The sequence below is a fragment of the Primulina huaijiensis genome, chromosome 18, assembly GCF_012295235.1.
Source record: "Primulina huaijiensis isolate GDHJ02 chromosome 18, ASM1229523v2, whole genome shotgun sequence".
Taxonomy (NCBI): Eukaryota; Viridiplantae; Streptophyta; class Magnoliopsida; order Lamiales; family Gesneriaceae; genus Primulina; species Primulina huaijiensis.
Genome location: NC_133323.1, coordinates 6,377,048 through 6,393,214, shown reverse-complemented (window position 1 = coordinate 6,393,214; position 16,167 = coordinate 6,377,048). Strand labels below are relative to the sequence as shown.

Here is a 16,167-nt window from a genome sequence, read left to right as displayed (position 1 = left end):
TTTTATTCTTCCACTCCAGCGGCCGGAGACGGCGGCGGGGTCGGCCGGAGGTTGTCGGCGGCTGGCGGTGGTCGGCGGCCGGTGGCGGGGGTTGCCGGTGGACGGTCGGAGAAAGGAAGTGGTGGTGAGTTTGAATTTAGGAGAAGGGTAAAATTGGAAAAATAGGATGAATTAAGAGTGTGATAAATAATCCTAAGAGGTGAGGAGGTATTATTTTAACCTACCTAATATAACTTAATCATTCATATGAGGAATTGACTTGGTTAAATAATCACGTGTACCAAACGAGGGATAAGGTGGATTAAAAAAAAATAAATCCACCTTGTCCCATCAACCAAACGCCCCCTAACTGTATTTATTGTTTTTGTGTATTTCATTATAATTATATTTTTTTTTTTCACTAAATTTGTCCAAAACTAAGTCAAGTATTGAAAAGTTGGATACAATCTGGATAATTTTATACATCATTTACTTTTAAAAACAAATTGATATTGGGAATTTTCCACATTCGTTCGATGCCGATTATCGGAAATCCATCATACATCTGATTCATTAGCAACAATGAAGGTATATGATAAATGGTCAGCGATTCTATTCCTTCTATCAGCATTTTCTCGGATGAATTTGTCTTACAAAGTTTGTCAAATATGATTTATTTTATTAGCGTATTTATATACTATTGTGTTAGTATGAAGGTTTATTATGTGAACACTGAATGACAGATTGAGCGGTGTAGTTCATTTTAACACTATAGTACCAAATTGAAAACGATATTTTAGATTTAAGACTCGATTATAAGTTATAACAATATACAATTTAAAAAAAAAACAAAAAAAAAACTCATGATTAAAAAAATTAACTAAATCATTTTTGGTAATGTAGATAGCGAGTGTCGTTAAATTAGATTTACTGAAGGGATAGTGTTTTGGACACATGCAAAGGTGTTGACAGCATTCACTGTCCAATCCTGACCGTCAATGTTCTCAATTGACTAATCGTGGGGCCATTACTTAACAGTACTAGCCTGCATTATTTGGTACGTACCACATATTACTATTAGCCACAGCTGAATTTATGGCGCGTGTCATCACGCCTAGATTCCCATTCCAATTCCATACGGTAAGAGTAAAACTCTCGAAATTTGAAACGACGGTAATTTATAAAATATATATTTTATTTGAGTTATTAAATAAAAATATTATTTTTTATAAAAAAATAATTTTTTTTATTAAAAATATAAGTATGATTCATCCGTCTCATAGATACGTTTCATAGATAAATATCTTTTGAGACCAAAACTTACTATTATTAAAACTCATTTATGTAAATAAATTAACAATATATGGTAACATATTACTTTTCAAATTATATTAATAGTGAACAAGATTGTAAACATAATATGAGATTCTTGTGCTCCCACATTATCTATTATGAATTATAATTTGGTTTGAGTGACTTCATACGTGCAATGAATTAATAATTTTGATATAAAAAATAACATTTTTATAGATGAGGTCAGTTCGAAGATACGTCTCACAAAATTGTTCTATGAAATGTTCTGATAATAATTTTTGTGATTAAAATAGATAGACACCTTGATGAAAAGTCATTGAATATATAAACACGATATATTTTTATTTCAAATATATTAGTATTCATAATAATTATAAATTTTTAACTCGTATTATGGTTATAGATACGTTAAAACGATAATTAGATATATATGTATACATAATCTTAGTTGCTTTAAATTAAATTGAGTAGGATGAGAAATAATGAAGACAATTAATTAAATAAAGTGAAAGGAATCTGGACCATTAATAAGAGACAATGATGGATCCACTCCTTAATCACACGGACGCAAACCTACACAGACAAAACAACTTGTAAACCCCATCACCTCCACCCTATCTCTATATGTACTTAAAATATTAAAAAGTTATTTTTATATTAATATTTTTTTATGACGATGGAATCCGCAACAACAACTCTTCGATCTTACTGATTAAATCCCGGACTAAACTAATAGTTTGCAAATAACCCTAGTCAGGTAAACATAAATGAACAAAAGTTAGCTCGATAAAATATTGGTAGGAAAAAACGAACTTTTGATAATTGATTAAATACTCACATAGTCCATCAACTCGGATACGTACTTTGTAAGATATAAGCAAATATCAAATACAGTAAACACATGAGATGTGACATGAATACAAAATACCCATCTGTTTTCAATTTGATTGAAACTAATTATTATATTAGTTTCCAATCTGATTAATTTGCTATTTGAGTTAGTTGCTTAGCCTCTTCGAATCATTACACAACATTATAACTAAGGAAAATTTTTTCAAATACTTTGTCATAAGCTTTATGTATTTTTAAAATCTGACTGATAAAATCTTAAATAATACATACATATCCAATATTATTAAATTATATGTGACGTTACATATAATATTCAAAATCGATATGAGATTTAAAAAATAAAAAGTATATTAAAAATGGTGACGACTAACTTCAATACCTCAAATTTAGAACGAGATGTCGAATTTGAAATCCTGTTTAAAAACAAAAATCCGTTCTAAATTAGGCACTTGAGAATTTCAAGAAAAATGGCGCACAGAGAAGGAAAGAGATGGAAGTCAATAGATGCGTAGAGAGTGAAAGTTTGTGTCACACGCCATGTGAGATAACAGCTGTGTCCATTTCTAATAAACAACGTAGATTTGATCGATGTAATTTATCAGATTAATATAATTTACATAATATCATATTAATCGATGATTTACTCAATATATATTGAATGATAACCATAGTCGGTGGACTAAGATAGAGAGATACACAAAGTTTTAAACTTTACTAGCATAAAACGTAGCTTCGTCTGTGGAATTTATATAATTAATGGATAATCCAATAATCAAATCATATAGAATGTAAAAATGCACTGAGCATGCGAAGCGTGACGATCAAATTTTAAGCTTTATAACATAAAACAGATTTAGTGTGATATTAAACGTTAAAAAAATATATTTAATTTTTATTATAATTTTAAATATATCAAGTCAACCGATATATTCGATAACACATAGATATACATAATTTAAGAATAGATATATAAAATTTTATGTTATAAAAAAATATAATAAGTCTCAAATTCATAAATTATGTGGACGAAATTTTTTGCCCATAGACATTGGGTAGAGTATTGTCTATCAATCCCAAAGATAGGAAGGTCTCGTGGCATACTATATTTCAATGAATTTTCGGCATCGTTTGAAAAGGTCTCGTGGCATATTATATATTTCAATGAATTTTAGGCACCGTTTGAAATCAAGTATACGATAATAATTTGAGGTAAATAATCTAATATAATAAAATAAATAAATAAAAAATGATATAATATAATATTTGATTTGATTGATAAAAAATAATTTGTTTGATTTGATTGATTAAATTTGAGATAATACGATAAATTACAATTTTATTCCTTTTTAGTAATTAAAAAATATCAATAATATGATACATTAATATAATATAAAGAATTAGTAGATGAATATATAATATGACACAAAGTAAACATGAGATATAATAACATAAATTTTCAAGAGATTAAATATGTATAACTTCAAACTAGTTTTTTTTAAAAAAAAATTATATTATCAAGTATTTATTATTTAAAATAAAATTGCTAAGCGCTAAATCAAAGCTTTTCGCGCTTTTTAAGAGTGATTTCCTGATATATTATCACTAATTTTTAATATTTGTTTTATTTTATTTCTCATTAATGGCATCATAATTATACATTATATTTAGAAATTCCAATGTTTGATGTACCTTACTATCGTCATGCGTCATATATAACTAACTAATAAAGTTCCATACGACTTTATTTCAATTTCTTAATTCATCTGGATGTAGTTCCGAGTCTAAATTTGACTGTTAAAAAAAAAAATTTAAATTCAATAAATCTATATATTTTAAATCGGAATCATTTAATACACTTAAAAAAAATTTTGTCAAAAAGGCAAGTTAAATCATTGTCCTTCATGCAGAATTGAAAGTAAAAAAAAGAAAACAAAGGAAGCTTCACTAATTTAAAGTACAAATGTGAAACATGTAATTGACATTAGGATCCCACATATGAATCGTGGATCTTTTATTCTAATATAATATCATTAAATCAGACTTATTTTTTTATATTTTTATGAAAATTGAAACAAATATTGAAATCCAAATATTAATATTTTACTGCATCGTAAGGGAAAAAATACTTCAAATGTAGTACAGAATAATCTCACACAAACATGAAGAGGCGACTCGATCAAAAGGTAGTAACTCAGTTCAAATATTAAAATTATATTTACAAATATATGATCAAATAATGATAGAAAATCACTCAGTTATTTCCCATATTAATAATTAATAATAAATTTTTTTTGAGAAAAAAACTTTTGGATCAAAATTTGATAGAATTTTTAGGACTTGTCCAACTTATCAGAACGCAATATTTAAGACAACCAAGCTTTAAAGTCTAAAAAGAGAGAATTCAAACATGTAATTTACTCCAACGGGGATGCCATCTATCCCTTGCACGAGGCTTTGATGCTGAATACCCATCCTACGTCCCTTACACAGTCCTTTTTGACTCCTTTCATTTTCACCTTCTCTCCTATTTCTGTTTATACACATCATCTTCTTCCTTTCTGCGATGAAAGAAACGAAAGACCAGTTCAGTTCCTAACCAGGAAAAAAAAACTAAAATACCCCATCAAGATTCAATATTTGAACATGAAACAACGCCACTGTGCCGAATCTTTCTTCCTTTGTTATCACCTTTGTATCTTCTTCTTCCTTTTCGTTACCTTGTCATCTCCTCAGCTGTCTTCAGCCGCCGTAAATGGAGTCAATAAAGACTCCCAGATGCTCATTTCATTCAAAAACTCGCTTCCGAACCCCGACCAACTCCTCAGCTGGCAGCCTAATATCTCCCCTTGCAATTTCACCGGTGTTTCCTGTAAAAACTTTAGAGTTTCCTCTATTGTCCTCTCTGGTTATACTCTCGACGCGGACTTGTCGAAAGTTGGGACTTTCTTGCTTTCTTTGCCGGGATTGGAGTCTCTTGTGCTTAATAAAGCTGCCATCTTTGGTCAAATATCCTCTCTTTCAAGATTCTCCTGCGGCAGTGTGTTAAGTTCCGTAGATCTAGCTGGAAACGCCGTCTCAGGTCCTATTACTGATATCTCTGCCTTTGGGGTTTGCTCTGGTTTGGTTTTTCTCAATCTTTCCACGAATTCGATTGGCCCCCCGCTGAAAGAAGTTGCCGGGAGCTCTGGGTTGTCGTCTTTACAAGTTCTTGATGTTTCTTTCAACAGCATTTCCGGTTCGAACGTGGTCTCTTGGCTTTTTTCGGGTGGGTTTTCTGAGCTGCAGCGCCTGTATTTAAAGGGTAGTAAATTGGGGGGAAGTTTGTCAGAGTTAAACATCAACAATCTGATGCATTTGGATCTTTCCCTCAACAATTTCTCCACGGGTTTTCCCTCGTTTGGGAAATGCTCCAATCTGCAACACCTGGACTTGTCTTCTAATAAATTTTCCGGTGAAATTGGGAACTCGCTTTTTTCATGCGGGAAGTTGAGTTTCCTCAATCTCACCAGTAACCAGCTCACAGGAGATGTTCCAATGCTGCCAATTGGGAGTATACAGTATCTTTACCTCCAAAAAAATGGATTTCATGGTGTTATTCCTAAAAACCTATCTGATTTGTGTACAACGCTTGTGGAGTTGGATTTGTCTTATAATTATCTGATAGATCCTGTGCCTGAAAGTCTCGGCACCTGCTCTTCTTTGGAGTTACTCGATATCTCGAACAACAGTTTCGTTGGTGAGTTGCCTGTTGGAACCCTCTTGAATTTGAGAAATTTGAAGACTTTGGTTCTATCTTTCAATAATTTTGTGGGTGGGTTGCCTGATTCTTTTTCAAATTTGGCAAATTTGGAAACATTAGATGTGAGCTCCAATAACATTTCTGGTTTGATCCCTTCTGGGCTTTGCCAAGATCCGAGGAATAGTTTGAAAGAGCTGTACCTTCAGAATAACATGTTCACAGGCGCAGTACCCGAGAGTCTGAGCAACTGTTCACAGTTGGAGTCGCTTGATCTTAGTTTCAATTATTTGAATGGGTCAATCCCACCTAGCCTCGGATCCTTGTCGAAATTGAGGGATGTTATCTTGTGGTTGAACCAACTGCAAGGTGAGATCCCTCAGGAGTTTATGTACTTGCAGAGTTTGGAGAACTTGATCCTCGATTTCAATGAATTGACAGGGCCGGTTCCAGATTCTCTTAGCAATTGCACTAATTTGAATTGGATTTCTTTGTCTAATAACCGATTGACCGGGGAAATTCCAGCTTCTTTAGGCCTTTTGGCTAATCTAGCGATTCTCAAACTTGGGAACAATTTGTTATCGGGTAATATTCCTGCCGAGTTGGGGGATTGTCGAAGCTTGATTTGGTTGGATCTCAATACGAATTTGTTGAACGGTACCATTCCACCTGCTCTTTTCAAGCAATCCGGCAATATTGCTGTGGCATTGCTCACCGGGAAAAGGTATGTTTATATAAAGAACGACGGAAGCAAGCAGTGTCACGGAGCTGGGAATCTGCTTGAGTTTGGGGGCATTCGGCAGGAACAGTTGGACAGAATTTCAACAAGGCATCCTTGTAACTTTACCAGAGTGTACCGAGGCATCACTAAGCCAACATTTAACCACAATGGTTCGATGATTTTTTTCGACCTTTCTTACAACAGATTGGAGGGTAGCATACCTAAGGAGCTTGGGTCGATGTTCTACTTGTTTATACTAAATTTAGGACACAATGATCTTTCCGGTACCATTCCTGAAGAGCTTCAGGGATTGAAGAGTCTCGCTATTCTCGATTTGTCTTACAATAGGTTGAACGGAACGATTCCCGTGGCATTGGAGAGCCTCGCATTTCTTGGAGAGATTGATTTGTCGAATAATAATCTCTCTGGACCGATTCCTGAATCAGCACCGTTCGACACATTTCCTGATTCTAGATTTGCAAATAATTCAGGACTTTGTGGATACCCTCTTCCACCTTGTGGGTCGGCATTGGGCCCAGCCACTGGTCAGCATCCGAAATCTCACCGTAGGCAAGCATCCCTTGCAGGCAGTGTGGCGATGGGGTTGTTATTCTCTCTCTTCTGCATATTTGGTTTGATAATCGTGGCTGTGGAAACAAAAAAAAGGAGGAAGAAAAAGGAGGCAGCACTCGAGGCCTATATGGAGAATCACTCCAACTCGGCAACGGCACAAAGTGTGTGGAAGCTAAGTGCCCGTGAGGCGTTGAGCATCAGCATTGCCACTTTCGAAAAGCCTCTTGCGAAACTCACTTTCGCGGATCTTCTTGAAGCCACAAATAGCTTCCATCATGACTGCCTAGTAGGGAGTGGTGGTTTTGGTGATGTGTACAAAGCTCAGTTGAAGGATGGAAATGTTGTGGCAATTAAAAAGTTGATACATGTAAGTGGACAGGGCGATAAAGAATTCACCGCTGAGATGGAAACAATTGGAAAAGTTAAGCATCGGAACCTTGTCCCACTCCTTGGGTATTGCAAGGTCGGCGAAGAACGACTCTTGGTTTACGAGTATATGAAGTATGGAAGTCTCGAAGATGTTCTACACGACAGAAAGAAAATAGGGATAAAGCTAAGTTGGGTTTCAAGGCGAAAAATTGCTATTGGATCTGCCAGGGGATTGGCTTTTCTTCACAATTGCATCCCACATATAATTCATAGAGATATGAAATCTAGCAATGTCTTGATAGACGAAAACTTGGAGGCTAGAGTATCAGATTTTGGGATGGCACGGCACATGAGTGCCATGGACACACATTTGAGTGTTAGCACGTTAGCCGGAACTCCGGGATATGTCCCACCTGAATACTACCAAAGTTTTAGATGTTCTACAAAAGGAGACGTATATAGCTATGGAGTCGTTTTACTTGAGCTGCTTACCGGTAAGCAGCCTACCGATTCAGCTGATTTTGGTGACAACAATCTCGTGGGATGGGTGAAACAGCATGCAAAAACAAGAATAAGTGACGTTTTTGACCCACAAATAATGAAAGAAGATCCAAGCTTAGAAATCGAGCTGTTGCAGCATTTGAAAGTGGCATGTGCCTGCTTAGATGATCGACCTTGGAAACGGCCCACGATGATACAAGTCATGGCTATGTTTAAAGAGATTCAGGCAGGATCAGGACTCGATCCAGCTTCGTCGATTATTGCCATTGAGGAAGGCGGCTTTACTACAGTTGAAGGGGTAGAAATGAGCATAAAGGACAATGAATTGAGCAAGAATTTGTGAATTAACTTGGGAGGAATTTTGACGGTTCTTGATCATTCATTCGAATCCCATTTTCCCAATCAAAATTCCATTTCAAACCGGGATAAATTGTGCCAGTAATTATTGTATTTACTGCTAGTCGATCGTATTAGTCCCTCGGAAAAAAATCTTGGTATCATCATACATAAAATAACAAAGGTTGTTTTAGCTTGTAACAGTATTGTTGTACATATATAGTTTGAATTTGTTACCTTGTTTTAATTTTCTCGTCTTCTTTACTTTTTTACCATGGATTTTATCTGTAAGACAAACATTTTGGTCCACATTTAGTCTTTGAAGGTGTTGAATCTACGAGCTAACAATGATGTTGACTAAGTGGATGATATTTTTAGTAACTTTATATTTATTTCTTTTATTTATTTTCCCTTCCCCACATTCCAACATGCCCACCACAAATTAAAATATAAAAAAAAATTGTAAGATGTCAAAATATGTCTCTTGTACTACATCCACACAGGTAACACACATCAAATCCTTCATTAAGTTTTCAAGCTGTAGGCCCTTTATATTCATGTTTGCCAACTTTCATGTTTGAGCCATTTTTTTGGGTGTAATTTTCGATTTTTCTTTCTGTTCACTTTCATGCTCCAATAATGGCAAGAAGTCCCTCTTGCCCTGAGTCTTCCTTGTATTAATTGTGCGAGTTTGAAATACAAGATTGTGACTAGTGAACTTGTAAATCTCATGATATATGGAAAGACATTCAATACCAAAACTCTGAAATATAAGGTTGGTTGCCTGATGCAACATTACTTGTACTTCTTCCGTCTCATATATCTATATTGTGTGTGTGTTTTCACAAAGAATAATAAAGTTATTTTAAAATAAATTTTAGAAAGAAATTTTCTATTTTACTCTTCTTTAAAAATAGTTAATACATTTAATGATGATGGTAGATCAGTAAAATAATAAATAAAACAATTCTATATATAGAAACGGAATTATATATTTGAGAAACGTGAAAAAATGATATTTATATTCGAAAACGAGGGAGCAATTGTTTTGCATGCAAAAATATCAATCTTTTATTTCTAGGAAGATACCGAATGCTAGGTGAGTCTATGTTATACCATGAATTTTACTCTCAATGTGTTTGTATAAGATGATCAGCTGATTAACTCAATATAAAATAAAAAATCTTGATGGAATCTATATTTTTTGTTTTCTAATGAGACGATCAGCCGATACAAAATAAAAATCGAGAGATCTACTCCTATTGTTGCATAGACTCACCTCGAATGCCACGTCGTAGAACACAAATTGTCATATTCTATTGGCGATCATCTTACACAAAACAAAAACCAAGAGATCTATTGCTGGTGTAATACATACTCACCTCGAATGCCCATGTCGTAGAATACAAGTTGTCATATTTTATTTCAACTCTACTTATTTTCAGAACAGTGAGTGGTCCTCAAAAAATTACATTTTTTTTAAAATTATTTTATGTCTCTGCGTGTCTTTTTTTGCTTGTATATGTGCCATGCGCATGTGCACCTGAATTCATGCTTGAAAACTATGCGTTCCACGATGCAAGGATGCTCTACTACCAAAGCTGACTTTGCCTATTTCTTTAGAATTTAGCTACTTTCAATTCTACTCCATGTTTTTCGATTATTATTTAAATTTTTTTGTAGTAATATTAAGCAGTATATATAGCAAAATTTTTTAAGGTTTCGTGATCCGAAAATTTCATATATACGTCGTCCACGAATCGATCATGGTTAACAATATAGATCATATTGTTTTGAGCATTCATTTGAAAGCAGAAGAAGAAGAAGTAGAATCAATTTTCCAGGGACATTTTGGAACCTGAGGGAAAAAAAGATATCTTCTTATTTAATTTAATATTCCCTAGTATACAATTCCTAGGCTGGACCATATAAAATAACTCCAGTTTCTTGTGGTTTCAATGCATCAAGCCACATTTAATTTTTTTATAATATATAATAATAAAAATAAATAATCATGGACACTGGGATTCAAATTTATATTTTATTTATTGCTTGAGAAACTTGAGACCTGTCTTGATCTGGCCGTCGACTGCTTGCATGATTTTAATAAACTCATTTTAATAAAGATTAAGGAGTAGGTCTCATGAATCTTTATCTGTGAGATGGATCAACCCTACCGATATTCATAATANAAATTTTTTTATAATATATAATAATATAAATAAATAATCATGAACACTGGGATTCAAATTTCTATTTTATTTATTGCTTGAGAAACTTGAGACCTGTCTTGATCTGGCCGTCGACTGCTTGCATGATTTTAATAAACTCATTTTAATAAAGATTAAGGAGTAGGTCTCATGAATCTTTATCTGTGAGATGGATCAACCCTACCGATATTCATAATAAAAAGTAATACTTTTAGCATAAAAAATAATATTTTTTCATTGATGACCCAAATAAGAGATCTGTTTCACAAAATACGACCCGTGAGATCGTCTCACACAAGTTTTTGTCAAGATTAAGATAATTATTAGGAAAACAAATTTAGATAAAAACTTCTTATTTTATCTCTACTTAATTCATTATATTTTCAAAGACTTAGTTAGTAGGGGCATATCATTAAAATCGAGAAAAAAATACAATTATAGGTAGAAACCAAACTATATATACGAGACAACTGAAAAAATATAAATGAGACGAAGTTAGTAGCACGTACATATTAGGAATTTAAATGGAGCAAAAAGAATTCGAGATGGAAAATAAAAATAGAAAAAAAAAAATCCACGATCCCTTCGATCGGATGGACATACTTTGTCATCAAATTAATTATATATGCTCAACTTGAAGTATACAATTATTATAAATTAATATATTATTTCACATACCCAATATGCATGCATATTCCAACATAGAGTGACATAAACAAGTTTCTAATCATACAACTAATAAAAAGTTCACAACCAAATTAGTTAACGACGAAGGAGCTATATCATATCATAAGGATATTAAAAGTAGAGATTTGGATAATATAACTATATCATAAAACTCGAGCATAACGTTGGATGAAACAAAGACGTCAAATTTTATCGTTTCAACTAAGACGAAACTAGGAAGCCGAAATACCTCTTCGAATGGTACAAACTAATTGTGTTTGATGATCCTTGCGACTCAATATCTAAAATTGAAATCATTTTTAAATAACAGCAAATCATAAATAAATCTCTATATCAGTAGTTAAATATGTGTTCACTCTCTGTCAGACCATTTTTTTTTTTGTAGTATTTGACTAACCCAAAAAATATTTTTGCATTCCCTTTGCATACATGTGTTTTTTCGGATGAAATTCGGTACGAAACGTTGAAAATTTAGAAAAAATTATATGATATTTCAGAAATAAATGTTTTAAATTTGACACTAATATATGAATTTTGAGTACCTAAATATATATAACAACTTTTGATATTAATGATTTGTTTTTTTCGAAATAAAATTTAGGTACAAAATTTTGAAAATCTGATATTAATATATAATATTTTGAGTACTAAATGTTACAGATCTAACAATAATATATAATATTTCAGCATTAAATAATAGATCACGTACTAATATATGATATTTGAGCACGCAACAAAGTGTAGTAAGTATTGATATCAATATAGTTTTTCCAATTTTATACTCAAAATTTATCTTTTGTACCAGATCTAAACCAATTTGTTCTGCAATATCATATATATGTTCCAAATTTTCAATGTTTTGTACCAAATTTCATCTGAAAAAATAATGGTGGGCTCAAAGAGTGCATGAACCTTTTTTTTTGGTGAATCAGAGACCGTAGAAAAAGTTTCGGTCTATCAAAGACTTTACACACATTTAACTTTGTTTTTGAGATTTTAAAACATCCTATTACAAGTCTCTTGTTTAACATAGCAAGTGAAATCATTTATGATTCCTCCCAAGATTGTTTTGGTACACCTAACCTGTAAATGCAAATATGAATTCTACTTCCCTAGCTCTATTAGTTAAAAATTCCACATTTATAATTTTCCTATGTTCACATGGAGGGAAAATTTTTTGCTATCATTATACAATAATTTTTTACGCATTTAAAAATAAACGTTTATCCTCACATAAAAAATCCACCGAAAAAAGTGTGGATATCACATATATTAATAAATGTTCACTATTAAATACATAAAATAATGTCTTATTATCCCACGTCTAAACAATCAAGTAAATCATTTATGCTTAAATATGAAGTCTACTGAAAAAGTATAGATCTCATATATATCGATAAACATAAAAATAGCTTCTTATTATCCCATGTCGAAACAATCAAGCAAATCTCATTCCAAACAGTAGAGTTTAGATTTGGACAAAAACTTGTGTGGGACGGTTTCACGGGTCGTATTTTGTGAGACGGATATCTCTTATTTGGGTCATCAATGAAAAAATATTACTTTTTATGCTAAGAGTACTAGTATTATTTTTTATTGTTAATATCGGTAAGATTAACCCGTCTCACAGATAAAAATTCGTGAAAACGTCTTACAAAAGATCTATTTGATAAATAAGACACGAGCGTGTGACCTTGAAAACGTACGTTGGTTTAATTATGAATCTAATTAATTACTTTTATTTGTTGATGAATTAATTTGTCACATCGATCATGTGGGAAAAATTATTTATTGCATATGGTTATCTGTCATTTTGATTAGTGTAGTTTGGTTGTCCTCGTTCACGTACGAAAATGGTACCACGCGTTTACGAGACTTTTTGTTTTAGACTATTCTTTTTGTTAGTATTGTATCTTTAATGTAATGTTATATTTAGGTTGGAATTTGTATCTAATTCAATCTCAAAAGTTAGTTCAAGAAAGGAGAATTGTCTAAGTCTATATATACAAGTCTCAGAGATTTTATGTAACCGATGTGAGATAAATAACATACCCCCACGTCCAAGAATTAGGGGTGATCATCACGGTGTTGTTTTACTGTTTTTTTTTAAAAAAATTCAAACCGAATTGTCATATGTGGTCGGTTAGTATTTTAAAAAAATAATCGCGGTTTTACATGTAGAATTAGTCTTACGGTTTTGATCGGTTTCATACAATTGCGGTCGGTTTACAGTTTTTTTAATGAAAAATATTAGAACATATATTCTAATTTATTTGAAAACAACAAAAATATATTGTCTTCAAATATAAAATATATTTCAAATCACAAAGATAAAATTAGATAAAATAATAATCAAGATTCAAAACTAAGTTAATTATTTAACAACACAACACACTCACAACAAAAATGACATTTTCACTATTTTATTTTATTTTTTTAAAATTTCAAACTTCAAACAAAATATTCTGGTAAAAGAAATAAATACTCTAATAAAAAACTAATATGAAGAATAATTAAGAAGAAAATAAGTTTCTTTGTAGGAGTAATAATTTTGAAGATAGTTGAGATATAATGAACGACGATTTCTTTAATTGAATATGTTTACAAATTATTATAATCCTAAGCCAAATATTATGGCAATTGGTTTGGTGAGGTTAATTTGTTCTTGGTAAAAAACTTAACCGAACCGCGTATGCTGTGCGGTTTATGATTACTATTTTTAATTGCGGTTTTTATAAAATATTAGAAAAAACGGTGCGATGTAATTCGGTTCGAGCAGTTAATAAAAAAATTGATCACCCTATGAGGAATGAAAATTTGGAGCGTGAAGTTTACAAATGACCCAACTATGGACTGAACGACTGGCACAACTATAGGCAGACCAACACATAAATGTGGAACATGAGCTATGATATCATGTTAAGATTGGAACAACTTAACTCAATCCAAAAGATAGCTCAAGAGGGGATGATTGTTCAAGTCCATATATGCAACTCTCTAAGATTTTATCTAACCGATATGAAACAACTTACCATCAATATCCATATTTGTTTAAATATTAACACTTATGATTTGTGAGTCTCACATTCCATGTACACATTATATTTATATATTTATTTTTTTAACACACTTCAATGTCATAACACTAATTATTATGGGTTTCATTGTCCAGTCATACATTTTTATTCTTATTTTATATTTATTTAACATAATTTAAATTTTATTTACAATATTTAAGTGATTTTTTTTGAAATAAATAATAATATTAATTTTAAATATATTTATTACTTAAAATTATATCTTGTTGTTTTAGTAGTGTCATTCATTTAAAATTTAAAATTTATTTATAAATTGAAATGAGGAGTACAACATAGAGAAAACAAATCATATTTTCATAAAATTAAAAACAACATATAAATTAAACATTTCAAATATACAAAATACTAATTCACGGATGTTGTTATGTTAATATCCCAATAATCTCAACTACGTCGGCACAAAGTTGATGATGCATTTGATTTTCACATAGTACTGAATTTTTTCGGAGATAATCATGAAATCTTCGGTACGAGCTCTTGATGGATTGTGCAGGTTCGTCAACTCATCATCGTTGTACCAATTCTTCACGCAACCCCCTCATTTTCAACGATCATATTCTGCAAAATAATGGATGCTAACATAATATGTTTTTTTTTTTTACCAATAACGAGGAAGACATCTGACAATCGTCCAACTAGGGATAATAATTGTTTGTGGATTAGAAAATCCATAAAAAATAGAAAAAATGAAATATGGATTGCTCATATTTGTCTAATATTCGGGTGCAGTCATTTGATACGGAGCTCGGGAAAGAGTAGATCTTTTGTGAGACGGTCTCACGAATATTTATCTGTGAGACAGGTCAACCCCACCGATATTCACAATAAAAAGTAATACTCTTAGCATAAAAAGTAATAATTTTTCATGGATGACCCAAATAAGAGATCCGTCTCACAAAATACGACCCGTGAGATCGTCTCACACAAGTTTTTGCCCTCGAGAAAAGAGGCAGGTTATTCAGATGATTCAAAAAATTTCTAAAACCTGTAAAAATATTTAAAAATTGTTGCAAGAAAACTTGAATCCATCTTAATGTCAAGATTTTCCAAATAAGTATATAATTTTAATCATAAATACATATTTCCAAATTTAAAATTACATAAACATCATCATATATAATATCAGTGCATCAACTCAAGCTTTGCGTACATGCACAATATTTTTTAATAATTAATTGGATTTACATTAATGAAGGTCCAACAGAAACTCAAAATTATTACATATCACAATTTGAATTGATTATATTTAAATGATTTCATACTATAATTATAAAAAATAACGAGCCACTAAATCACAAATTTGAAACAGTAAATTAAAAAAGGCAAAAATTTATGTGATACGGTCTCACGGGTCGTATTTGTGAGACGAGTCTCTTATTTGGGTCATCCATGAAAAAGTATTACTTTTAATGCTAAGTGTATTACATTATATTGTGAATATGAGTAGGGCTGATCCGTCTCACAGATTAAGATCCGTGAGACGGTCTCACATGAGACTCACTCATTAAAAAAACAAAATAAACAATGATACCAAATTCTTGTCTCTATTATAAAAATTCTTAATAATACAGCCGAGATACGAGTTGGCCCGATTTCCCCCCCAAAGATTACTTGTTTGAAATCTCCACAAGCAACCCATGTCAACTTCTACAACTAATTACATAATAATTGTGTTATAGAACGATTCTTAGAGCATATATATGCCCATCCATTCTTATGAGTAGGAAACTAACTTTTAAGTCATCTCATATAATATATAGTATTTTAATTTCACACACACACACACACACA

General features: G+C 31.9%; 1 protein-coding gene across 1 annotated transcript; it reads left to right on the top strand.

Annotated features, from left to right (window-relative positions):
* Positions 1 to 4,546: 4,546 nt before the first annotated feature.
* LOC140964334 (systemin receptor SR160) lies at positions 4,547 to 8,582 on the top strand. Its single transcript, XM_073424010.1, has one exon. It carries the CDS (start codon positions 4,603 to 4,605, stop codon positions 8,386 to 8,388), a length of 3,786 nt encoding a protein of 1,261 aa, XP_073280111.1. The 5' UTR covers positions 4,547 to 4,602; the 3' UTR covers positions 8,389 to 8,582.
* The last annotated feature ends 7,585 nt before the right edge of the window (positions 8,583 to 16,167 follow it).

Bases quoted from the DNA above. Each gene is read 5' to 3' on its own strand.
- LOC140964334 (XM_073424010.1), top strand. From the start codon at position 4,603: ATGCTGAATACCCATCCTACGTCCCTTACACAGTCCTTTTTGACTCCT.